This window comes from Phacochoerus africanus, chromosome 15, assembly GCF_016906955.1.
Source record: "Phacochoerus africanus isolate WHEZ1 chromosome 15, ROS_Pafr_v1, whole genome shotgun sequence".
In the NCBI taxonomy this organism is placed as follows: Eukaryota; Metazoa; Chordata; class Mammalia; order Artiodactyla; family Suidae; genus Phacochoerus; species Phacochoerus africanus.
Genome location: NC_062558.1, coordinates 42,010,512 through 42,037,729, shown reverse-complemented (window position 1 = coordinate 42,037,729; position 27,218 = coordinate 42,010,512). Strand labels below are relative to the sequence as shown.

Sequence of the window (27,218 nt, the reverse complement as noted above, 5' to 3'; positions counted from 1 at the left end):
TCATTATCTTTAAGCTTTTTTAAAAATATAACTTCACCCAGGTTCACAAGGATGGTTCAACATATGCAAATCAATCAACATCATATACCACATTAACAAAAGAAAAGTCAAAAACCACATGATCATCTCAATAGATACAGAAAAAGCATTTGACAAAGTCCAACATCTATTCATGGTAAAAATTCTTACCATGGAGTTCCCATTGTGGCTCAGTGGTTAACAAATCTGACTAGGAACCATGAGGTTGTGGGTTCGATCCCTGGCCTTGCTCAGTGGGTTAAGGATCGGCATTGCCGTGAGCTGTGGTGTGGGTTGCAGATGTGGCTCGGATCCCGTGTTGCTGTGGCTTTGGCATAGGCCGGTGGCTACAGTTCCGATTAGACCCCTAGCCTGGGAACCTCCATATGCCGTAGGAGCGGCCCTAGAAAAGGCAAAGAGACAAAAAAAAAAAAATCTTACCAAAGTGGGTATAGAGGGAACATACCTTAACATTATAAAAGCCATTTATGACAAACCCACAGCAAATACAATACTCAATGGAGAAAAGCTGAACGCCTTCCCACTAAAATCTGGAACAAGACAAAGATGCCCCCTCTCACCACTTTAATTCAACATAGTATTGGAAGTCTTAGCCACAGCAATTAGACAAACAAAAGAAATAAAACATATCCAAATTGGAAGAGAAGAGGTTAAATTGTCACTGTATGCAGATGACATGATACTATATGTAGAAAACCCCAAGGACTCAACCCAAAAACTCCTGGAACTAATCAACAAATTCAGCAAAGTAGCAGGATATAAGATTAACATTCAGAAATCAGTCACATTCCTGTAGACTAATAATGAAATATTAGAAAAGGAATAAAAAACACAATACCTTTTAAAATTGTACCCCCAAAAATCCAATACCTGGGAATAAACCTGACCAAGGAGGTAAAAGACATATGCTGAGAATTATAAAACATGAATCAAGGGAATTAAAGAGGATTCAAAGAAATGGAAAGATATTCCATGCTCCTGGGTTGGAAAAATTAGTATTGTAAAAATGGCCATACTACCCAAAGCAATCTACAGATTAAATGCAATCCTTATCAAATTACCCATTACATTTTTTGAAGTTTTTTTTTTTTTTTTTTGGTCTTTTTGCCTTTTCTAGGGCTGCTCTTGCAGCATGTGGAGGTTCTCAGGCTACGGGTCTAATCGGAGCTGTAGCCGCCGGCCTATGCCAGAGCCACAGCAACACGGGATTCGAGCCGTGTCTGCAACCTACACCACAGCTCACAGCAAGGCCGGATCGTTAACCCACTGAGCAAGGCCAGGGATCGAACCTGCAACCTCATGGTTCCTAGACAGATTCGTTAACCACTGAGCCACGATCGGATCTCCTCAAATTACCCATTACATTTTCACAGAACTAAAACAAACAATCCAAAAATTTATATGGAAGCACAAAAGACCCAGAATTGCCAAAGAAATCCTGAGGAACGAAAACCAAGCAGGAGGCATAACTCTCCCAGACTTCAGGGAGAAGCCACAGTCATCAAGACAGTGTGGTACTGGTACCAGAAAAGACATACAGACCAATGGAACAGAATAGAGAGCCCAGAAAAACACCCAGACACTTATGGTCAAATAATCTTTGACAGAGGAGGCAAGAATATAAAATAGGAATAATATGGTCTTTTCCGCAAGTATTGCTGGGAAACCTGGACAGCTGCATGCAAATCAATGAAACTAGAACACACCCTCACTTCATGCACGAAAATAAACTCAAAATGGCTGAAAGACTTAAACATAAGACAAGACACCATCAAACTCCTGGAAGAGAACATAGGCAAACATTCTCTGACATCAACCTTACAAATGTTTTCTCAGGTCAGTCTCCCAAGGCAACAGATACAAAAGCAAAAATAAACCAATGGGACCTAATCAAACTGACAAGCTTTTGCACAGCAAAGGAAACCATGAACAACAACAACAACAAAAAGACAACCTACAGAATGGGAGAAAATAGTTTCAAATGATGCAACTGACAAGGGCTTGCTCTCTAAAACATACAAACAACTTATACAACTCAATAGCAAAAAAGCCAACAACCCAGTTGAAAAATGGGCAAAAGACCTGAACAGACATTTCTCTAAGGAAGATTTACAGATGGCCAACAAGCACATGAAAAAATGCTCAACATCCCTGTTTTATTAGAGAAATGCAAATCAAAACTACCATGAGATACCACCTCACACTAGTCAGAATGGCCATCATTAATAAGTCCACAAATAACAAATGCTGGAGGGGGTGTGGAGAAAAGGGAACCCTCCTGCACTGTTGGTGGGAATGTAAATTGGTACAACCACTATAGACAACAGTATGGAAGTACCTCAGAAAGAACCACCATATGATCCAGCAATCCCACTCTTGGGCATGTATCCAGACAAAACTTTCCTTGAAAAAGACACATGTACCCACATGTTCACTGCAATATTACTCACAAAAGCCAAGACATAGAAACAACCTAAATGTCCATTGAAAGATGAATGGATTAAGAAGATATGGTACATATACACAATGGAATACTACCCAGCCATAAAAAAGAATAAAATAATGCCATTTGCAGCAACATGGATGGAACTAGAGATTCTTACTCTAAGTGAAGTAAGTCAGAAAGAGAAAGACAAATACCACATGAGGTCACTTATATCTGGAATCTAATATACGGCACAAATGAGGCTTTCCACAGAAAAGAAACTCATGGACATGGAAAGCAGACCTGTGGTTGTCAAGGGGGAGAGGGAGGGAGTGGGATGGACTGGGAATTGGGGTTAATAGATGGGAACTATTGTCTTTTTATGGATAAGCAATGAGATCCTGCTGTGTAGCACTGGGAACTATATCTAATCACTTATGATGGAGCATGATAATGTGAGAAAAAAGAATGTACATATGTATGTGTGACTGGGTCACCTTGCTGTACAGTAGAAAAGTGAAAGAACACTGTAAACCAGTTATAATGGAAAAAAATAAAAATCACTAAAAAATAAAATAAAATATAACTTCACATTATGGAATACTAATACTAATGCAAATGATTCTTGTCTCAAAACTGTATCTGGTGGTGATGCAATTGCTTATTGCCTTAAGCAAGCTGCCAAGTTTTGCCTCTAAGTGTAAATCCATTTCAGCTTTTCTGATTGCCTATACACGTGTCCTTTATTTTAGATTTTTTTTCTTTTTTTTTCTTTTTAGGGCCTCACCTGAGGCATATGGAGGTTCCCAGGCTAGGGGTCTAATCGGAGCTGCAGCTGCTAACCTACGTCATCGCCACAGCAATGTCAGATCTGAGCCACGTCTGCAGCCTATGCTGCAGCTCTTGGCAATGCTGGATCCTTAACCCACTGAACAAGGTCAGAGATCAAACTCTCATACTTGTGGAAACTAGTTAAGTTCTTAACCCTCTGAGCCACAATGGGAACTCCTACATGTGTCTTTTGAATGCTCCTTTGAACCAGCTGTAACCTCTTACTGGTGTTAGCAGACAATTCTCCATGGGTCTCTCACATACTCTGCATGTTTTATAAGTAGAGGCACTTATTGCCGTTGTCCTGGACTATCTTTTCAAGGATTTTAGTTTAGCAAATAGCCTTGAAAGACAGAGAGCATCCCCCTTTGGAGTAAAGGGCAGGTTTGCTTATGGCCTTTGAAGATACAGCTTCTTTCTGCAGAACAAAGAGCAGGCAGGCTTATCATCTGGTATAAAAGATCAGAGTACCTTAAGCTCAGGGTTCCTCTCATAACACAACCCACTTCTCCTTCCCTATCACTTTCCCACCCAAGTATAAGAATGAGATTTTAACACAGGTTGGCAAACATCTGCTTGCAGGCTAAGTCTGGTTCCCCCTGCTTTCTGCCTGGCCTGCAGGCTAAGAATGGTTTTTACATTTATTTATTTATTTATTGCCATACCCAAGGCCTGCAGAAGTTCCTGGGCCAGGGACTGAATCCAAGCCACAGCAGTAACCAGAGCCATAGCAGTGACAACACCAGATCACTAACCCACTGAGCCACCAGGGAACGCCTAAAATAGTTTTTAAAATCAAAAGAAGAATAACATGGAGTTCCCGTCATGGCTCAGCAGTAAAGAACCTGACTAGTATCCATAAGGACACGGGTTAGATCCCTGGCCTCACTCACTGGGTTAAGGATCTGGTGTTGCTATGAGCTTCAGCATAGGTCACAGACATGGCTTGGATCTGGCGTTGCTGTGGCTGTGGTGGAGGCTGGCAGCTGTAGCTCCGATTCAACCCCTAGCCTGGGAACCTCCATATGTCAAGAGTGCAGCCCTAAAAAGACAAAAAAATAAAATAAACAAGAAGAATAACATTTCATGACATAAAAAAGGATATGAAATTCAAATTTGTGGTCATAAAAAAGATTTCCTTGGAACAGAGGCAAGGCTTGTTTCCATATTGTGCTCAGTTGCTTTTTGCCACATGGCAGAGCTGTTTGGTCCATAATCCTAAAATATTTCTTATCTGACCCTTTATAGAAAAGCTCTGCCAATCTTTGCTCTATATATAACATCCAATTGGAGCCCCTGCTTTGCTTAAAAAAAAAATTGCCCTATTAGGGGCAAACAGTTTAAGCTCACTCAATACCAATCCCACATTCACAATGGAACAGCTTCCTCAGGGCGGCTGATTTAAGACTCTCCCACACCTCCCTGTGAGGTGTGACTCTGCTCTCTCATTAAATCCTTATACCAATAAACCAAACCATTAACTCAGATTATAGAAGCTTAACAGGAAAAAGATAATTGGACAAGTCCCACAAACAGGCAAGAACTTGATCCCTCAAGCCCCCATCCTGGGTTCAATGTATTCCATTAAAGACAGATTGGTTTGAAAGCCTAGACATCTCTGTACAGACTTCGCTTTTTACTCATTCCTTTTGTCCAGTGGTTCCCACCTCCGGCTGCACAAAAGAATCACCTGGGGAGCTATTCAAACCCACTCCTGCCTGGGTGCCACCCCCAAAGATGCCACATAAATTGGTCCATGCATTTTTTAAATGGTACCGCCTTGGTTAAAAGCTCCCCAGATGGTTCTGTTGAGTGGCCAGGATTGGGTGACAGTCTGCTCCTCAGACTTAATGAGCATATGAAGATTACTGCTCAGGGTCAGAGCCATAAAACTCAGTGCTGTACATTATGGACCTCCTTTGGGGAAAGAAGATGCGACTCTGCCTTAATGACACCGTTCTCCTGACAAGGTTGTCCAGGTCTCTACAGAGCGTCTTGGAAACCACAGCCCAGCTCTCGCATGTTCAGATTGCACAGAAACGTTCTCCTGGGACCTGTGAGGGCAGACCTGGGGGTTGGGTGCGTGTGTGTGACCTTGTAGTTGGAAGAGGAGTAGGTTAGCTGACAGAAGGCTGTGCTACTCACTGCTGCAGACATCTCCAGCCTGGAAGAGCTCAGTGGTGAGCAGAACTAGTCCATAGTAAGAAAACGCATTGGAAAACCTGCCAGGAAGGAAGTGAGAAAGGTAAGGAAATGAGGGCAGGGATGCAAGCCCCCATTCTCTCTCCCCTCAGGAAGGACTTGCATCGACAGCAGGAGTGGCAGAGACGAGTCTTTTGGCTCAGGCCACGCTGGACCTTTTGGGGGCTGTCCTGGACCCCTTGAGTGAGAAGATGGCAGATACCAAGCACAGTGATGTGCTAAAGGAAAGTGACCTTGTGTCCTTTGAAAGATCAACAATTATATCACAGACAGGCCACCCCTAAGGCTGTTTATTGGCAAAAGGAGGGGAAAAATAGGGGACCAAAATTTGGCAGAACACAGTCATTTTGAGAGATGTCCATAGATGTCAGGGCTTCCGGGTTGAGTTGATCGAGTTGGATAGGGAAGAGGAGGGAAAAGCTTTGATAATCTAGGTATCCCTCACTTTCCCAAAGTTTAATTACTCCACTTTTACAAAAGACCTACATTAGTATGTTTTTGCTCACCGGAAAAAGTCCGAAGGGGATTTTACCTTTTATAAAAAAAAGGCGAAAATCAAAAATAGAATTCAGCCTTTATAGAGGCAGCACTTGACCCAAGCAGTGAGAGTGGCGCCACCAAGCTCCTTCCCCAGGAACTACACTCAGCATATCAACATCAAGCCGCCATAGTGTAGTGTCTGTGAGCAGCTGTGCTTGATCTTCATTTATTTTGTTTCTTTTGTTAGCAAGAGGTGTCCTCAGGTAATTGCTTCTTCACTTTATGCCTCAGCTTATGAAAGGTTTCCTTGGAATACTCTACTTTTGAACAGCAGGGGAAAAAGTGTATGTAGAACTGGGCTCCAGCTCTGTCCCTGCATTCCTGGGAGCTGAATCAACGCACCACGCATTTATTAAACACCTGCTGTGTGTCAGGTCAAGTGTGGAGTCTGCAGACTTCATGGGCATTTCAGATAAGAATGACACAATTAATGCCCAACTGCCCTAGGAACCAGAACACTTGAGTCTATAGGACCAGAATATTCTTATCCTGTAGTACAGTTACATGGGAACGCAGTTATAAGCAGAAGCCAGTGATTCATTTCTTTGGGTTTCAATACGTGCTTGCAAATATAATGATTTCTATGGTATTCTCAAATTCATCTATAATTAATTGCTTAGTGTTTGAGTCACATCAGCCCAACAGAATCACACACATGCAAAGATAGATGCCCTCGATTCTGTTTCCCCACCTTTTAAAAATATCCTGCTGACTCCATCCTTGTACTGGGCACACAGCAGGTATTTAATAAATGCTTGGTAAGTTGATGCAGAATGCGGGGGCAGAGCTGGAGCCCGGTGCTGTGTATTATCAAAGCTTTCCCCTCCCTTTCCCTGCAATGGACCCCTTGGAGGACACCTCCCTGCTGATTAGCACCTCTGCTTGAAGGTGAACAGGAAAAGCGAGAACTGGTTAAAACAGCAGAAAGCCTTAGCTAGACAATTTTTTGTGCACTGTTAACGCTGTGTACATGACTTGGTAGAAAGAGTTGAAAGAAAAAGTTGAAATTTGACCAGTTGTAGTGTAAGGTTACTTACTTACTACAAATGCCCTCGGGGCACTGTGATGGTTGTATTTTAAGAAAAAGCAGAAAGAGGAGTTCCCGTCTTGGCGCAGTGGTTAACAAATCTGACTAGGAACCATGAGGTTTTGGGTTCGATCCCTGGCCTTGCTCAATGGGTTAGGATCCGGGATTGCCGTGAGCTGTGGTGTAGGTTGCAGACATGGCTCGGATCCCCAGTTGCTGTGGCTCTGGTGTAGGCCGGTGGCTACAGCTCTGATTCGACCCCTAGCCTGGGAACCTCCATGTGCCGCAGGAGTGGCCCTAGAAAAGGCAAAAAGGCAAAAAGACAAAAAAAAAAAAAAAAAGAAGAAGAAAAAGAAAAAGCAGAAAGAGATCAGAAGTGAAAGCTCTAAGAATGCCCCTGTTGACCAAATCAGGGGTTCCCAAAATATGGGCCCTGTGCTGCTGGTGGTACCCAAGGCATGGTAAGGAGAGAGGGGGATGGAGATAGCAGAAGTATTAAATCTCACTGTGGGAAAAAAAAATTCTAAGTTTCCTTTCAATTTTTTGATCATCTTTCAGCCTTACGTATGTGCTAATGAGTCCTTACCACCTTCCCCCCTGTCTGTCTCTTAAATACAGCAGCTCAGTGCCTTGGCAAACCATCAATCTATCTACTTTTTACTGTACAATCCCCCCTCAGTGTCAGTGGGGGCATCGGTTCCAGGACTGCCCCCACCCCCCAAAAAAAATCCATGGATACCAAAATCCTTGGATGTTGAAGTCCCTTATATAAAGTGATGTAGTATTTGCACATAACCTGCATCCTCCCTTTTACTTTAAATTGTCTCTGCATTACTTATCATACCTCATACAATGTAAGTGCCACGTAAAGAATTGCAACGACAATGTAAATGCTATGTAAATAGTCATAACTACAATGTTGGTGCACAACAAATTCAAGCTTTGCTTTTTAGAATTTCCTGGAATTTTTTTTCTAAATATATTCCATCTGTGGTCAGTTGAATCCCTGAACGCGGAACCTGTGGCTAGGGAGGGCCAACTGTATTTATTTTTATAAGCAACTTTGAAATATGGTTGGCTGTTAAAATTTTTCCTTAAAGCAGATAAAGTTTCCTTTTGAAAGACATTTATCTGAAAACACTAAGAAATAATAATACGGGCAATAACACAGAAATTGGGAAAGAGATGCTCAGTTTTGCAAATGTTGCCCAAGCTGGAGGAGTTTTCTGAGCTCCGAGTTAAAGCAAAACTAAAATAGGGTGCAGATGAGGGAAATCCAAGCATTAATGAACAGCTCTTACCATATAAACCACAGCAACAAGGTTGTCCATCTAAAATGGGGTGTGAAAAGGTCCCTCATTTTGCCTCGGTCTTCCTGTTTCAAGACAAAGAATGCCATTTACTCTCCTCCCCTACAGATGTGTGGGCATCAGTTGGTGGCCTCTGACCAGCGGATACCCTGAGGCTGGGAGGGGGGTTTCTGGTGGCCTGGACACTCAGGATTGGAAAACTCAGGACTCAAATCCACAGCACTCAGCCATACCCTACCCCCCACCCCCAGCCCAGGGAGGACTCCAACCAGGACTCAGCAATGACCAGAGGTTTGATTCCCCATCCCCATGCCAGCCTGGAATCCTGAGCTGGGAAGCAGACCCCTCAGGCATGGCCTCTCTGAGGCCTCTTGGGTGATCCCATGGACCAGGGAGCAAAAAAATCAGTCCAAGGATTTCCCATCTTATCTCAGAGGTAATGAACCCAACTAGTATCCATAAGGACTTGGGTTCGATCCCTGGCCTCACTCAGTGGGTTAAGGATCCTACAATACTGTGAGCCGTGGTGTGGGTCACAGATGTGGCTCTGATCTGGTGTTGCTGTGGCTGTGATATAGGCCGGCAACTGTAGCTCCAATTCAGTTCCTAGCCTGGGAACCTCCCTATGCCACGAGTGTGGCCCTAAAAAGCAAAAAAAAAAAAAAAGAAAATCAGTCCATAGACGCCTCCCACCATTTCACACCTTCCTCACCCAAGCCAGCTCTAGGTCAGGTGACAAAAATTAATTGACCCACTTGCCAATTTTATTTTATTTTTGCTGTATTTTAATTATTACTTTTTGTCTATTTTTGCTGTATTTTTAAATTATAGTTGTCAATTTTATATAATTTACTAATTTATAAAATCTTTGGTTTACAATGTTCCATTTTTAAAAGAAATATTCTATGATTGTGATTATCTTCTTAGATATATTCAATAAGCACATTTTTCTTAGTAGCAGTTTGAGAAGTGATCACTTACTTAAATGTGCTAAAAGTTATTTTAAGAAGAGTATGGGGGAGTTCTGTTGTGGCTCAGAGGTTAATGAACCCAACTAGCATCCGTGAGGATGCACATTTAATCCCTGGCCTTGCTCAGTGGGTTGAGGATCTGGCATTGCCATGAGCTGTGGTGCAGGCCACAGATGCGGCTTGGATCCCGAGTTGCTATGGCTATGGTGTAGGCTAGCAGCTACAGCTCCAATTTGACCCTTAGCCTGCGAAATTCCATATGCTGCACCTGTGGCTCTAAAAGGACAAAATAAAAATAAAAATAAAATAAATAAAAAATTATGGGTTATAGGTGGTTTAATATACCTGTGAATATTGGCTTCATGAACATAGCTATTTTCATAATATATTCTTTTTTTTTGGCCATTCCCATGGCATGTGGAAGTTACTGGCCCAGGGATGGAACTCGCACCACTGCAGTGGCCTGAGCCACAAGCAGTGACAATGCCAGGTCCTTAACCCACCGAGCCACCAGGGAACTCCCAATATATTCCTAAATAAAACGACAATGCTCATTAATATGCTTAATGAATATATTTGAGAATATGAGGCTCCTGCTCTTTGGGATGTTCCTGACATACCCTGGTGCTTCCCAAAGCAGATCTAGGATATGCCTCCTGGCTTCTATGTTGTCAGACAATGCCTAACACTTTCCTTCAATCTGGTGAAATCCCATGCAGTTCTTTTTGCCTAATATAGAAATAATCAGAAATATAATTTAAAAAAATTCCTTGTAAGGTCTGTTATTTGTTTAAGAGTCTTTGTGATGTTTCTGTAAGCCACTTGGTTCATTGTCAAGGGCAAGGACTGCAGGCTTTAATCTGGCTCCCTTCTCCCCACTTGCACCTGTGGTAGGTGCTCATACATTTTCACCCTGGCAGATTCCCTGATGGTGTTGCCATGGGGAGTGAGGTACCATCCATTAAAGACGTCTACCTAGGCGCAGCTTGGTGCCCTGGATCTAAGCCTATCTTGGCACTCTCTACTGTGGTTTTATTGTCAAGCCTTTGCCAATCAATCACATCAACTAATCCAACTTCATGGGTGCTGAACGACGAAATCGAAGCAGGAGTAATTACAGGACCCATTATCGGATTTTACATCACATTTCTCTAATCATTGGCTGCGTTCTCCAGTGGTACTTTTGGGATGTGGCAGTGAAAACGCACAGATCAGAGTTGCTAAATTCTCCTTGCAGATCCTGCCCACTGCATTCCCACACCCATTCAATGCATACCCGTGAACACACAAACATGCATGCCCCACTTTTTATACACGCTCCCCCATGCACAGGGACACACATACCACAATCAGTCTTCCAGGCACTGACCTGTCTGGAGATGATGAGCTTCCCCAGAGGCATGGGGGCTCCGTTTTCCGTGGCTATCCTCTTTAAGGTGGCAATGGCCTTTTCCTGGTTTCCAGAGAGCACATCATATCTTGCACTCTCTGGCAGCCACTATGGAGACAGGAGACCCAGACATGGCTGGTTAGGACAGAATAGAATGCTTGGTCCCAGACATAATGCTCTCATCTGTGTGTGGAGCCCTTAAGACTAGAGGCTCTGGGGCTCTAAGCCTGACTTCAAATCCTGGCACTGCCATTGATTATAATGGCTCTGTGACCTTGAGCAATAACTTGACCTCTCTGTGCCTCCATTTCCTCACCCATAAAATGGGGATAATAATAGATCCTCCCTCTTAGGGTTGTTGAGAGGATTAAGTGGGATAATCCAGACAAAGTGCTCAGCACAGTGCTTGGGATGGGTTAAAAGGTAGCTGTTATTGTTGCCGGTGCTACTTCTGTAATTTGGTGCTGCTTCAGAGTTCTGGGTGACTGCTGAATTAAATGAAGACTGCCACTAAAAGAAAAAAGTCCACTACTCTTACCACCACCATCACCACCCCTATCTTTCAAGAAACTACACCTCACCTTAGTTTAGCATCATTTTGCAAACTCAGTCTAAGAGGTACAAAGAAATCAGAAAAACCTTTGGGCCTAATAGAATCCCAACCCCAAGTGACTAGATAAAGAGATTTCCATAAAACAAAGAACATCAATCTGTGAAATGAGAGACGGTGAGATTTGGAGTCAGACTATCTGGTTCAAATGAATTCTGTTATTTGCTGTGTGCCTTTTGACAAGTCAGTCAACCTCTCTGGGTCTTAGTTTCCTCAGCAGTAAAATGAGAATGTAGCAGAGATTGCTAGTGCCAATTAAAACGCATGCTTCCCTTTCCATAGTAAAGAGTTGTCCTTGGATCTGGCTTGCCCAGCCAGAAACTACATCTCCCAGCACCTCTTGCATCTAGGCGCTGCCATGCAATATGCTTTCACTACTGGCATATGAGCATTTACTTGGAGGCCCACTGGTTGTAAAGTGTTTCATGGGTTTGGTCTACACATGAAGTGATAAGAGTGTGTTTTGAGCTCATTGCAGGGGAAGTAGGGGTAGTCTATGTAGACCTGACATGGAGAGATCATTTGAGCCCCTGGACCCAGCTGTGCCTGAAGCCAGATATTTAATTTTCTATATCTCTTTTACTCAAACCAGTTCAAATTGGGTTTTTGTCATTTGCAACTTAAGAATCCTAACCATCCCAAATAGAGTCACCTTAAGTGAAGATCTTACAGTGGGGAGGCAGGGTACCACATCCTCCTGATGTCTCCCTCAAAAACACTTCATCAATCTGTCTGGAGGAAACCTGACACCCCATACCGGGTCTACCTCAAGCCCTGCTCCTTTGTGTCATTTCCTGATTTAAAAAGGAATTTTAAGGAGTTCCCTTGGGGTGCAGCAGGCCAAAGATCTGCCATTGTCACTGCAGCAGCTAGAGATAGCTTGGGAAATTCCACATGCCGCAGGCATGGCAAACAAACAAACAAACCAAAAAAATGCCCAATTTTAAAAGTTGGCTTTGGGGAGTTCCTCTTGTGGCTTAGCGGGTTAAGAACCCAACTAGGATCCATGAGGATGTGGGTTTGATCCCTGGCCTCCCTCTGTGGGTTAAAGATCTGGCATTGCTGCAAGCTGCAGTGTGGGTTGCAGATTTGATTCAGACCTGGAGTTGCTGTGGCTGTGGCATAGGCCGGCAGCTGTAGCTCTGATTTGACCCCTAGTCTGGGAACTTCCATATGCTGCAGGTGCTGCCCTAAAAAGAAAAAAAAAAAAAAAACGGCTTTGTACCCTTCTCCATACCCTCCCCACCAAAATACAGCAAATGGCAGGAGATCAAGTAGCCAAAGCTGAAATCTCTTAAGGGATACCTACAAAGCACAGGACAGCGAAGAGGAGGAGCGGGACAGCTGAAAGAAGGAGCAGCCAACGCCAGCCCAGGCTGGGCATCACAAACACAGCCAGGATGACCTCGAACACTGTCCCGATGGCCCAGAACACCTGGCATGGGAGAATGGCCGTCAGTAATGGGGCAGCATTGGTCACCACGGTGAGCAATTCCAGGATCATTGTAGACAAGCTTATCTACATGGGTGAGAGGTCCTTAGGGTTGGGAAAGTCTGAATGGTCATCACTTTTCCTGTGGTCCATATGGGTGGGCCAGGGCCTCCATGTTGTCCATCTCCTGAGGGTGCCATCCACACTGTATTATATTTGCATGGCGCCCCCTGCAGTGTGCTCTTAACCAGTGGGCAGCTCTGGTTAAGGAGATCAATGTGATCAATATTGTGCAAGTCAATAGAGTGATGTACCCAGTGCTTTTTGTCTATTGACATCCACCTCCCTTGCCCAACAGTGCCCCAGCATCCTTTATCAAGAATTGCCTCTTCTCTGTGGTGCTGAATATCTTCTGTCTGCTTCTCTGAGTCCTTCTTCATCCTTTTCAACCTCCTCTTTGTATGGACTGCATTCAGGCTCCCTGTCCTCTGGTTTCACATTGGGTGTAGCCAAAGGGGAGCCCCACAGGAGATTGGAAGAAAGGGGGATTGGGGTGCTTGTTCCTTTGGCTCCTTCCCCACAGGGTGGTCATAGGCTGGCTGGGCTGCTAATCACTCCCTCGCTTTGCCCCCTCAGGGACCTTATAAACAGTCCCTTTACGAAACCCTCTTCAAAGTGTCCTAATGTGAGTATGCTGTTTCTTGCTGCAATCTTGAATCTACAAGTATTGTCCATTCCAAAATACTGTCCTTCATCTTTCCTGTCTGGGAGCCCCCAAGAGCCTTTCCAAATCTCCTTTTGTTTAAAGTAACCACAGTCCATTTCAGTTGCTGAAAACCAGAGCTGACAGTCAAAATGGCTAACAATTTATAGCACTGGCCAGTCAGAATCAACATGGGTTACACACCTCCCCTACCCCTACCAGACTGTACCAGGTGTTAACTCTTTAGTTGCTGGATCACGAGGAGTTCTAGGGAGTCCTTAGAAAGGACAGGTGTCAGGTGATGAGGGCTAGTAAGTGATCAGAGCCAGCTGGCACAGATGCATTTCAATATCTGAAAAACTGGTTCATCCGTACCAGTGTGGACCAACTGACCACCACCCTGATTGGTCAGGGGCAGATGCAATCAGTATGGCTAAGATGGGCTGTGGAGTCAATATGATCCATATAGTTGACATGATCATGGTGATTGGGGAGGGTTGTGACTGTGGACCTCAGTGTCCTACAGGGACAAATAAACAGTACTGCCATTGCATGGAGGAGGGCCATTGAGCTGCTATATATCTGCCCTGAGATCTTCTAGATCATGGTTCAAAAATAGGTCATGGGACCCTGGCAGAGAGAGGGCTTGAGAGAGACTGGCTGGTCCAAGAGACCTTTAAGGCAGCCCATTGGCCACAGAGGTGGACATGAGTGGAGATCTCACACAAGACATGGGTGAATCTGGATACAAATAGAGGTAAAGAAGAGTGATATGGTTAGGGGACGGGAGTTTGGGCCACTCAAGCTACACTGTTCAGCATCAACTCTCAGATAAAAGTCATTTCCAGTTCAAGAAAGATATACTACCTGCCTGTCACTTTTCTTTTTTCAGGGATGGTTGGTTGAATCTTCTTGTCCATCGAAGAATTAATCCATACTGCCTAACAACCATGTTGAAATCAACATAACTGATCCATTTAAATCCTTGCCTACTGAGTCTACTGTATTTTTCTAAACCCCCTTTTCCTTGTCCTATGGCTCAAGATGCCTGGGAATCTCTTGCTCAGAAACAGAGTAATCTCCAGAACACAGACCATCCTCCTTACCTCAATCAGCAAAATGCACTTAGCTCTGGCTTTCATGGGAAGGAATTCAGCGTACAGCGTCACCCTGGGAAAGCAAAAGACAGAAAGGGGGCTAAGGTCAGGCCTGAGTGTGAATATGGCTAGTTTTCTGAATTCCGTGGCCAACATTCCTCCTAGGGTGATCTGTGGACCATTTCTGGGGATGATGGCTAAATATGTAGATCTCCACCCAAGAACTTCAGAAACAGACTCAGGGATGGGATCCTGGCATCCATGTTTTTAACCAAATGATTCTCACATTTAGCAACTCCTGTCATTGAGTATTCCCCACAACCCAGTGAATCTAGGTGAAAAAAGAGGGGTGGGATGATAGGTTACTTCCATCTATTTTCCTATTGCTCAGGTCCTGAATAGTCTTGGAGAAGAGGTCTTTCATTCCATAGGATGTCCCTCATCCTGGGTCCATCTGATGTCTCCTTGTGACCAGACTCAGCCCATGTCTTCTTGTCAGGAACCTCACAGAAATGATGCTGCACTCTTTCCCAGTGCCTCACAGCAGGGACATGATGTCAACTTGTCCCATCACTGGTGACATTAATTTTCACCACTTGTCAGGATCAAGTTTTCTGACAGATGTTTCCATCCGAAAGTTATCAATTTTCCATTTGTGATTAATAAATACCTTGTGTGAGAACTCACCATAAAATCTGAACTCACCAGCTTTAGCATTCCATCCTTTGATGATTTCTGCCTGAATCTACCACCATTACAATAGCAAATTGTATTTATTATTCCATAGCTCCTTCTTCATTTATTAGTTGTCATTCTACTATAAGGAAGAACTTTCTTTTCATCTATCTATCCATCCATCTACCTACCTTCCTATGCATTCATTTCATTAATATGGACTTGTAGGTTCCTGTTTTGTGCGGTGGATTATAATCCATTACTGCTTTTATTTTTTTTTAGTTTTTACTTTTGGCTTTTTAGGGCTGCACCTGCAGCATATGGAAGTTCCCAGGTTAGGGGTCGAATGGGAGCTACAGCTGTCAGGCTACATCACAGTCACAGTAACACTTAGATCTGAGCTGTGTCTGTGGTCTACACCCCTGATCATAGCAAAGGCAGATACTTAACCCATTGAGTGGGGCCAGGGATTGAATCCACACCCTCATGGATACTAGTTGGGTTAGTTACTGCTGAGCCACAATGGGAACTCTGCCTTTATTATTTTGATACTCAGACTTTATTATTTTGATACACAGATCTGGTCAGTGGAAGCCCCTTTAAGCTGGTTCCTATGTCTTTCTGACACATGTCCACCATTCCTTTAGCTCTTTCTTGCCTTCTGGTACAATGAGGTGTCCAGGCTCATAAGTACTTTCTTTGCCCCAACCAATGAGATCAGTCATTTTTCTAAGAAGTTCTGATTCCTTTTGGCAAGGGACAGTATTTAGAAACCAAGATCTGAATGCTCAGTGTGCTCATTGCTATGGGGGTTACCATTGCTTCTAGGCCCTCTCAGTAGAGACAGGAAATCTATCTATCCATCCTTCCTCTGGGTACCTCTGTCTCTCTATTTCTTTCTCTCTGTCTCTCTCCCTCTCCCCCTCCACATGCATACCATACATCTAAAACTATTTCCCTATCTGTGTATATATATATTTTAAAATAATGAGTTCATTCTGATACTTTTAATTCCAACACTTTAGGGTTTTTTTCTAACCTTTACAATTGCCATGTTTGTACTTCTCTTCTCCAACATTGAGAAATCCTGGTGTCGTTATCTTCAAAATATTTCTTATTTGCTCAATTGATTCACTTGTTCACTCAGTATAACCAATGTCTCAACCATAGTGGCTGCCTCATCCATCTACTGCCTCCTCATCCCCTCCCCTCCCTTTCACTTGTTCAGCTAACAGACATGCTGGGAAGAGAAGGAAACTTCCAAACTACTCCCCCATGCTGCCTTCCATTTTGAAAGAAAGATGAGTCCTTCTCTTTCACCTACCACCTAAGCCAGGTATCCGAGCTATTAGATGAACTTGTTACTCTCTTTGCTCCTCATAAGGTAGATGGAGTATAGAGAAGTTAATTTCCAGTAACCATTTTGATGCAGAAGCTGCTGGATCCCTTTACCAGATTATCATAACCACCTACCAGCTGCTGCTGCTAACAGTTCATAAATGCAACCCTCTCTTAGGATTGCTTTTGAGCAATTGGAGCTGCCTCACCCCAGAGGTATCTGAGTTAGTTATACCCTTTCTCTCTAGGGCAGGCTGCAGACTACCCTGCCTCAAGGTAAAACAGACCTTATGAAACAATGAACACTCTAGAGCTCCCTATGGAATCAGGCTGAGTCTAGACATCACTTGAAACAACATCACTTAATTTATTCCCTTCACCTGTCTTGCCTCTTTCACTTTTTTACAGTTTCCTCCTGAGAGCATTTCCCAAATACATCACCAATACAAAAATCTCTGCCTCAGTCTGTCTGCTTCTATGGAGCCCAACCTATGACACCTTTTCCTGCAAAGCATCTAACTTTTTCAATGCTGGTCTCAGCAATACCATTAAGATGTAGAAATAGTTCTATTGCTGGTAAAAGATCTTAGGGTTACAATAAAAGATGCCTCTGTCCAGAGAAGGGAGAATTCTCAGGAACCTCAGAGGAAAGGCTAGGGCTTTAGTAGTTCAGACATACTCCATTTAGAGAAAAGTATGAAGAAAAGCCAATGTCATCTAGTCTTCCTTCACAGTATGAGTGTTTTAGTAAATCCCCTTTCCGCTTTGGTGGTTTGTTTTTTTCCTATCCCTTTCTCTTTTCTTAATCTTGCTGTCTCTGTTTGAACCCCTGAGATCATATGCAAGAATTTTGAATCCTATTTTTCTGTCTTTTTATTGGCCACACCAATGGCATATGGAAGTTTCCAGGCTAGGGGTCAAAGAGGAGCTACAGCTGCCAGCCTACACCACAGCCACAGCAACGCAGGACTGAACCACATCTGCAACCTACGAACATGCATCCTCATGGATATTAGTCAGGTTCTTAGCCCACTGAGCCACAATGGGAACTCCTTGAGCCCTATTTTTTATTGGATTTATAAACAGTATATTTCCACGCCATTTTAAATCCTTTCACACACATATACTCCATCATATTCACAAACTAAATTTTCCTTAATAATAGCTGCTTTTTTTTTTTTTTGGACTTGCCATGTGCCAAACAACTTCTAGATATTTTATGTGAATTTTCTCCCTCAATAAATGTTGCAAGTCATTGGGTAGGTAATTTTAATTCCCACTGCATGTGTGTATATCTTTAATCCTTATTTTCATCTCTAAATCCGTGTCAGATAAGTTGTGAGTTGACCAGGATCATACGGCTAGTAAGTTAGTAAGTAGAAGAGTAAAAAAAAAATTTTTTTTTTTGGCTGCATCCACAGCATATGGCAGTTCTTGGGCCAGGTATTGAATCTGAGCCACAGCTGTGACCTATGCCACAGCTGTGATCTATGCCACAGCTGTGGCAATGCCAGATCCTTAACCCACTGCACCACAGTGGGAACTCCAGAAGAACCAAAATTGTAACCCAGATCTATCTATATTATGCAGCCCATCAAACACTCCCCTATTTGGGTGGTTTCACAATTATAATACATACTTCAGTAGGCATCTCTAGGCTTAAATCTTTGTCTACATGTGGTTTCTTTAGGATAGATTTCCTGTAGTAGAATTTGAGTTAAAGTGTATGCATATTTAAAGCTTTTGATATATATCTCCAAAGTGCTTCCCCCAAACAGTTGTTCCAATTTATATTCCTGTAAGTACCTCTCAACAAAACCCATTAGGAATTTCCTTACGTCAGTTCTGAGAATGGAGACCAAAACTGCAATGGTTGTAAAAGATTACAGTGATTACCATGAATGACTCTGAAATTTTATTCTATTCTCCAAATGGTGTGCTGATATTATTATTATTATTATTATTATTATTGTCTTTTTGTCTTTTTCTAGGGCCACACCCACGGCATATGGAAGTTCCCAGGCTAGGGGTCGAATTGGAGCTGAAGCCGCCAGCCTACACCAGAGCCACAGCAACATGGGATCCGAGCCAAGTCTGCGACCTACACCACAGCTCACGGCAACGCCGGATCCTCAACCCACTGAGCAAGGCCAGGGATTGAACCCGCAACCTCATGGTTCCTAGTCAGATTTGTTAACTGCTAAGCCACAATGGGAACTCCTACTTTTTAAGTCAATAATAAAATAAGAAGCATGTTTACATTTCCTCCACAAATTAAAGTCAAACTACCAACCATGAAAAAATGTGCAGGAGCATATTCTAAGGGCCAATATAATCCTGTCCTTAGATGTCAAGGATTTATTTTTATAATGAACTTAGAGGATGCAGTCTTTATTTTAGGCACAGAAGTAGTACCCAAATGCATTCTCATTGTAAATAATCCTGCAATAGGCAAAGTATCGCATCAATATGGAATAGTAAAAAAATAAATTAAAAAATGCAGAATATATGATGAATCTTCCTCTTCCTCCTTACCCCTACTTCTAACCCCCTTCCCCAAAGCCACAACTAACAGCAATTTGCCTTGTAACCCTCCAGCCCCTTCTCTCTGTACATGAATATGCAAATTTAAAACTGAATAGACATTTTTCCAAAGAGGACATAACAGATGGCAACATACACATGAAAAGATGTTCAACATCCCTAATCATCAGGGAAATGCAAATCAAAACTACAACATCTCACCTCACACCTGTCAGAATGACTATCATCAAAAAGACAACAAATAACAAGCATTGGCAAGGATGTAGAGAAAAGAGAACTGAGCTGTTGGTGGGAATGTAAATTGGTGGGGCCACTATGGAAAACAATATGGAGGTTCCTTGAAAAATTAAAAACAGAACTGCCATATGATCCAGCAATTCCACTCCTGGATATTCGTCTGAAGAAAATGAAAACACTAATTTGAAAAGATACATGCACCCCTATGTTAATGGCAGCATTATTTACAATAGCCAAGATGTGGAAACAACCTGAGTGTCCATCAACCAAAGAATGGATAAAGATGTGTACATACATACACACATACAGTAGAATATTAGCCATAAGAAAGAATGAAATCTTGCCACTTGCAGTGACATGAATGAACCAAGAGGGTGTCATGCTTAGTAAAATAAAGTCAGACAGAGAAAGACAAATACTGTATGATTTCACTTACACATGGAATCTAAAAACCAAAATAAATGAACACACAATAACAAGACAGAAACCCAGTCATAGGTAAGAGAATAAACAGGTGGTTGCCAGGTGGGAGGGGGTAAAGGAGAGGAGAGAATTAGGTGAAGGACCTTAAGAGGTACAGACTACAAAATAAATGAGCCATAGGTATGAAATGTACAATGTGGCTAATACACACTGGAATAATTATATAAAAATAACAATAAATTTAAGCAACATGATATCTTTCTTTTTCCTTCCTTTCCCTTTACTTTCCTTCCTTCCTTCCTCCCTCCCTCAACTTCCTTCCTTGCCTCTTTTCTTCACGCATGTGGTGGGGGTACTGCCAGTGCCTCACCCACCAAAAAAAATGCCCCAATGCTTGCCACTTCCAGGCATGCTGGTCCAACTTCCCATTGCCAGCATCTGCAAATTCTCCCCAAGTGCTTTATCGGGTCTTTAAAGCTTGCTTTACCAACCTGTGTGGCAGACCAGATGAATCAAGGAATTAAACTTCTCCAGAGCAGCTCTCAGCAAATGACAGTTCCCTTGTCCCTCAAATGGGACAATTTTGGAAAATGTGCAGCAGAGAAAGCTACCTGCTCTTAAATCTCAGTGTCAGGATCTATTCCTAATAGGACAATTGGAAATCTTTCCACAGTAATATATGTAGGTCTACCGGATTATTTTTTAACAGCTGCAAGTCCACTGATTAATACTTAGATTGTTTTTAATTTCTTGTTTTTGCAGCTAGTGCTACAAGAAACATCTTTACTGTAATTCTTGCAGCAAATCTTGTGGGATACATCTGGCCATTATTTATAGCAGGTCATTATGAAAAAGAGTTGTTTGAGCTTCATCCAAAGTATGATGATTATTACAATCACATTGAAGAGTCAAAGAATGAGCAATGAAATGAGCAATGCCAAGAAGCAGCTGATACAGGCATAAAATAAATTCCCACTGCAAATAATCTCATTTACAGCTGTTGGCAATTAGAGATTTGCTATTTGGATCACATGCTTGGAAAGAAATGACCTGTGATCTGTTTGGTGTTTCTGCTTGGTCTTTGGGGGAAAGAGCAGTGCCAAGGACAGATTTGCGGGCAAGCTCATTTTAGATACCAATCTGAAGAAATTTCTGAGGCAGTTCTCAGGGTAGAACAGGTAGGCAGCTACCTGGTCTGGTCTTTTAAGAGCGGCTAACACACTACCAAGATGCCAGGGTTGGTTTTTGTTTGTTTGTTTTTGTCTTTTTAGGACCGCACCCACAGCATATGGAAGCTCCCAAGCTAGGGATCAAATAGGAGCTAGAGCTGCCGGCCTATGCCACAGCCACAGCAATGCCAGATCCAAGCCACTTCTGTGACCCACACCACAGCTCACAGCAACGCCAGATCCTTAACCCACTGAGTGAGGCCAGAAATCAAACCTCATCCTCATGGATGCTAGTCAGAGTTGTTTCCACTGAGCCATAAAGGGAACTCCCTAAGATGCCAGTTAAGGCAAGCTTCCATCCCGACCCTGTGGGTAAGTGGCATTTCTGCTGAAATATACAGCCCTGGAAATAAGAAACCATCTGCCCTGGTGCCAGCCTGTGCCCTGTATGTTTTTTGTGAGGCAGTACATGCAATTAGAGGTGATTATTATTGTTTGGCACCTATCTGCATTTTTAAAATTTTCTAAAACAAGTACATATTGTTTGTGATGATAAAAATAAAGTTACTCTGAACTCCTTTGCTTGGATTAAAGTCTCTTCCTTCCTGATGAGCTTCAATAGGCAGAAAATATAACTATTTGGCCACCTAAATGTGATTCCTCTTTATTGTCTTTTTTTTTTTCTTCCTTTTTCTTTTTTGGCTGCACCTGCAGCATGCAGAATTTACTAGGCTGGAGACAGAACATGAGCCACTGCAGTAACAAGCCTGGATCCTTAACCTGCTGAGCCACAAGGGAACCCCTTTTTTCCCTCTTTCTTGTCTTAATTAAAGGGAACAGAACCTGCTCAGAATCACCAGCTCTACATCTCCTGAATCACCTCCAAGTCAGGATCCCGTGGACATTCATGATTTACCAGGACTTTCTGACTAAATAAACTTATAATGCTTTCAAATAGCTGGACTTGGATTTGAACCCAGTTTTGCCATCGGTAGATGGTTTGCAAAAGTGGCCCCGGAGTTCCCCTTGTGGCGCAGTGGTTAACGAATCCAACTAGGAACCATGAGGTTTTGGGTTCGATCCCTGGCCTTGCTCAGTGGGTTAACGATCCGGCGTTGCCGTGAGCTGTGGTGTAGGTTGCAGACGCGGCTCGGATCCCGCGTTGCTGTGGCTCTGGTGTAGGCCGGTGGCTACAGCTCCGATTCAACCCCTAGCCTGGGAACCTCCATATGCCGCAGGAGCGGCCCAAGAAATAGCAACAACAACAACAACAACAACAACAAAAGACAAAAAAAAAAGTGGCCCCACTGTTTTTGCTGCCTCTGTCTGGGCTCCCTTGTGACTCAGCAGCTCCCTCCATCCAGAGTCTATTTCCCATCCCTCCACTCTGGGCCTTCGGACTTGCTTTTGTCTGATAGAATGTTGCAGAAATGTTATGGTGCCGGTTCCAAGCTTTTTGGCTTCTGCTTGTGCTCTTGGACCCTGCCCAGGTGCCATCTGACCTGGTGGCTGGGCTAGCCAGCTGGAGGATGAGAGGCTTGTGGAGCAGAGATGAGTCAGCTGTGGCCATGCTAGCCTAGCAGTTCCCCATCCCACTCACCAGTTGACACATCCTGCAGAGACCAAGACAGCTTATTGAGTGAACTGCAGAATCATGAATTAAGTACATTGTTACTGTTTCAAGCTGTAAGTGCTGGGGGCGGGGGTTGTTACAGAGCAAAATTAACTCTATACTCCACTTATACTATGTGACTTTAAGTAGGTCACTCAGGATCATTAAGTCTCTGTTTTCTCATCTGTAAAATGGGGACAGTAGGGTTGGTCAAAGGACAAGATGAGATAGTGTAAAGAGAGCTTAGCATGGTGCCCCGCACTTGGTAAGCATTCCACTGACATTATTATTATCAGCATCACTATTAATGCCATTGCTTATCACCAAGGATCAATGTGAACACCTACTTTGGGGAAGGAAGAAAAGAAAGAAGAAACAGGAGTTCCAGTCATGGCTCAGTGGTTAACAAATCCAACAAGGAACCATGAGGTTGCAGGTTCGATCCCTGGCCTTGATCAGTGGGTTAAGGATCCAGTGTTGCCATGAGCTGTGGTGTAGGTCGCAGACGTGGCTCGGATCCTGCGTTGCTGTGGCTCTGGCGTAGGCTGGCAGCTACAGCTCTGATTAGACCCGTGGCCTGGGAACCTCCATATGCCGAGGGTGAGGCCCTAGAAAATATAAAAAGAAAAAATTAAAAATAAATAAAAAATTAAAAAAGAAGATTGAAAAAAAAAAGAAGAAACAGAGGGAAAGAAGGAATTAGAAAGGCAAAAATCAGGGAAGAGGATGGATTCCTCCTTGGCCGTATTTGTATTACTTACTGTAGTAATCATTTTATAAGATATGTAAGTAAATTTTTTTTTGGCTGCACCAGCGGCATGTGAAAATTCCAGAGCAGTGCCATAGCAGTTACATGAGCCCAGCAGTGACAACGACAGATCCTTAACCCACTGATCGAGGGGACTCCTGTACACTATGCTGTACACCTTAAACTTATACAGTGCTGTATGTTAGTTACATCTCAATAAAACTGAAAGTGGAGTTCTCTGGTAGCTCAGCAGGTTAAGGATCTGGCATTGTCACTGCTGTGGCACAGGTTTGAAACTTGGCCCAGGAACATCCACATGCTGAAGGCATGGCCAAAGGGGGAAAAAAAAAAAGGAAAGAAAAACATTTTCCATAATATCATTTGAACACAACTTTAATAATTTGTATTTATACTAAAAATCAGAGTACACAATAAGGAATTCTGATGTTTTTTTTAGGGCCACACCCACAGCACATGGGGGTTCCCAGGCTAGGGGTCCAATCAGAGCTACAGCTGCCAGCCTATGCCACAGCCACAGCAACTCGGAATTCAAGCCAAGTCTGTGATTTACACCACAGCTCAGGGCAATGCCAGATCCTTAACCCACTGAGTGATGTCAGGGATCCAACCTGCAATCTCATGGTTCCTAGTCGGATTCGCTTCTGCTGCAGCACATCTGGAACTCCAGGAATTCTGATTGCTGAGCTTTAAAAAAATTATATAGTAAAATCTTCTTCACTTGGTTTTGTGAGGTAGTACAACTGGGTAAATTCCGAATGAATGGAAACTCTTAGTTACATTTAATTACACAAAAATATCTTTGACTAAATGTTTCCAAATAATGAATTTAGGGAAGCCCTTTTTATAACTAGATAAGAGCTTTGCATAACTAAGACATGATTATTTTGGAGTTCCCATCGTGGTTCAGTGATTAACGAATCCGACTAGGAACCATGAGGTTGTGGGTTCAATCCCTGGCCTCACTTAGTGGGTTAAGGATCCGGTGTTGCCCTGAGCTGTGGTGTAGGTCACAGACGCGGCTTGGATCCCGCATTGCTGTGGCTCTGGCATAGACTGGTAGCTACAGCTCCGATTAGACTCCTAGCCTGGGAACCTCTATATGCTACGGGTGTGGCCCTAGAAAAGGCCCCCCCCCCCAAAAAGACATGATTATTTTTACTTAAATAGTTGGAGTGCAAGTGTTGGAAAACCACTGGCTCTCCTGAGTAGCTAAATATTTCTTCTGTAATTTTGTTTGTGGCTTTTATTTGCTCTCCTCCTGGGCAAAATAGCTACTGGGTGGAGTAGTTAAGAGACTATATTTGGAGGGTCAAGTGATATATAAATCTGAGCCATTTACTGTGTGACCTTATATATGTTACTTCTTTAAAGCCTCAGTTTTCTTACCTGTAAATGGGAGGTAATCATATCTACATCTTAAAGTTTGTGAGTTTTAAAACGGTCATGTGTAGGAGTTCCCTGGTGGCCTAGAGAGTTAAGGATCTGTCATTGACACTGCTGTGGTGCAGGTTCAGTCCCTGGTCTGGGAACTTGTGCATGCTGTGGGCGTGGCCAAAAAATGGTTATGTATGTAAAATACATGGTTCAGTGCCTAGAATGTAGCAACATCTCAGTAAACACACAGAAGGGCTATAGGAGCATTAAATAAATGAACAGCTAACTGGGGAGGCATGACATTTGGGGTGTGGGGGTAGGGAGCAGGTAAGCAAGCATGGACCCTCAGATATAGGGTAAAGGGTAAAGGCCTTCCCAGCTGCTCTCTGTCCTTTATTTTATTTCCCTGGTGTCCTGTCCTCCCTCCCTGAAGGCCCCTTCCATTTGCAGTTTTAGGAGGTGGTTTTTTTCTCTTCTAGTTACCCTGCCATTGGAGTCCCATCTGCCTACAATCTTCCAGAGGGTCCTCCACATTTCTGTTCTAGGAACAGCACCCTTTTCTTGCTTTCCAGCACTGTTCAAGATTTATTTTTTGTCTTATACCCTTTATGTCATTTTCAGAAAATGTGGAAGAAGAGGGCATAGAAAAGAATGTTTCTCATGACACCGTCTTGAGCAAGTATCACTGTGGATATTCTGAGTACCTGGTTCCTTTCCCTTCCTTCATATGGAAAGAAAATCCAGGTCGCTCTTTGGAGGCTGGTTCTGCTGCCATCTCCCTGAGCATCCCTGGGAAAGGAATTTATGTGTACTTCTTCTTTTTTCAAATGTTCCAGGGTCAGGGATTGAACTGGCACCATAGCAGTGACAATGCCGGATCATTAAACTGCTGTGCCACCAGGGAATGCCTAATGTGTACTTCTGTGAGCTCATTCCTTCCAGCCGCTAGGGGAAAACTGTCTCCTAGTCAATGAATGGCTCACGAATGGGGCAGTAGCTGTATCTGCAAAAATTCCTGGTGGTGGGCCAGCAGGAGTGGAGCTCATTGGCCGCAAGTCCCTGCCAGCCCAGATTAATGGGCTTGGCTTAATGGCCTCTGCTTTAAGCTCCAGTGGTTTTTAAGCTCATCCCAGATCCACAAGTTCACATCAAATACCTACTCTGCACAGTCCTGGGGGATCACTAATGAACACAGGAGGAAGGGACGGAGTTGAACTGAGAGCCACTCACTGTCCTTCCAACCTTTAAGTAGCAGAAGGAGTCTGGATTTGTTACTGTGTTAGGTCCACACACATCTCCTTTCCTCCACATTTGTTGTTTCCATAACTACACACCGAGTCCATCGTCCATCTCACTGACACCTGAGCCTCTTACCAAAGCTTTCGCCAGATGGGATGCATGATAACATTTATTGTGTGGCTACTAGGCACCATCCTGGGCACTTCATGTGTGTCGCCATTTCATATTCTAAGTGACCCAAGGGGTCGGCATGTTATCATCCCCATTTTAGAGATAAGGAAACTGAGCCATAGAAAGGCTTAATGACTTGTCTAAGGATACACAGCTGTTATGCGATAGAGCCAGGATTTGAACCTGGGTAGCCTGGTTTCAGAGCCTATGATCTAAGCACCCTGCTTTAGCACTAGCATTCTCCTTTGAGATCATCTCCCCCAGACTTCCCCCATTGTGACACTCCAGAGGTTCAAGAAATTAGTCACTGAACTACTGACCCTTGGAAGGCGGGGACTGCAGTAGTGCAACAGCCTGATCCTAGCCACCAATGCCACTCTCACCATTTCTGCTGCCAAAAAACCAGTCTTCTAGCAACGGAGACCAACATGGGGCCCCCAGGATGGAAGCTTCCCTTGTCACTTGGGGGCAAGTTATTTACATCAGACATCTTCTATTTGGGAAGGAGCAGTGATTCATCTTGACTGGAATTGGCATGCGTTCTGGGTATTGGTTTGCCTTTCCTGCCCACAGATCTCAGGCTGCACCATTATCTGAGGGCTTTCAAAGTACTGGACCCACTGACACAGGATCCCTCAGTGCAGAGGACTAAGGGAGCTGATAGAAAACAAAGAAGATGCAGCAGTGGGTGTACAACTATGAGACCCACTGGACCTTTCACATAACATGCCACCTTGAAGCTGCTGGCCTTGGAACAGATCAGGACCCTATGGTCCTTCCCACCCATGTCCTCTGCCTACTTTCTGTCTGTAGAAAAACTTCAGTCAAAGAATAAGCTGAATCAGAGAAGTGAGAAAATGCAGAAGCAAATGAAAACGATCAAACAGGACAAAACAATAGTAGTTTGGTCATTAAGCAAAGTCAAGGAACTTTAGTTCCCCCTCAAGGGCGATAGACAATATTCTGAACCACTACCTGTGAGCTGTCTTTAGATACTGAACTCCCCCATCCCCACCCCAGGAAAAAGTTAACTACATGATGGAACTGCATATCAGACTGCAGCTGTGACAGAATGACAGAAGCTGCCACA

The 27,218-nt window shown here is 43.4% G+C and overlaps 1 protein-coding gene across 1 annotated transcript in view; it reads right to left on the bottom strand.

The window, feature by feature from the left end:
• SVOP (SV2 related protein) overlaps positions 1–27,218 on the bottom strand; it is a 97,454-nt gene that overhangs the window by 11,045 nt on the left and 59,191 nt on the right. The window contains exons 7-11 of the mRNA XM_047761116.1: positions 14,587–14,650; positions 12,655–12,780; positions 10,715–10,843; positions 8,366–8,439; positions 5,441–5,517 (exon numbers count right to left, since the gene is read on the bottom strand). Coding sequence (XP_047617072.1) covers positions 5,441–5,517; positions 8,366–8,439; positions 10,715–10,843; positions 12,655–12,780; positions 14,587–14,650 — 470 coding nt within the window. The remainder of the gene's footprint in view (positions 1–5,440; positions 5,518–8,365; positions 8,440–10,714; positions 10,844–12,654; positions 12,781–14,586; positions 14,651–27,218) is intronic.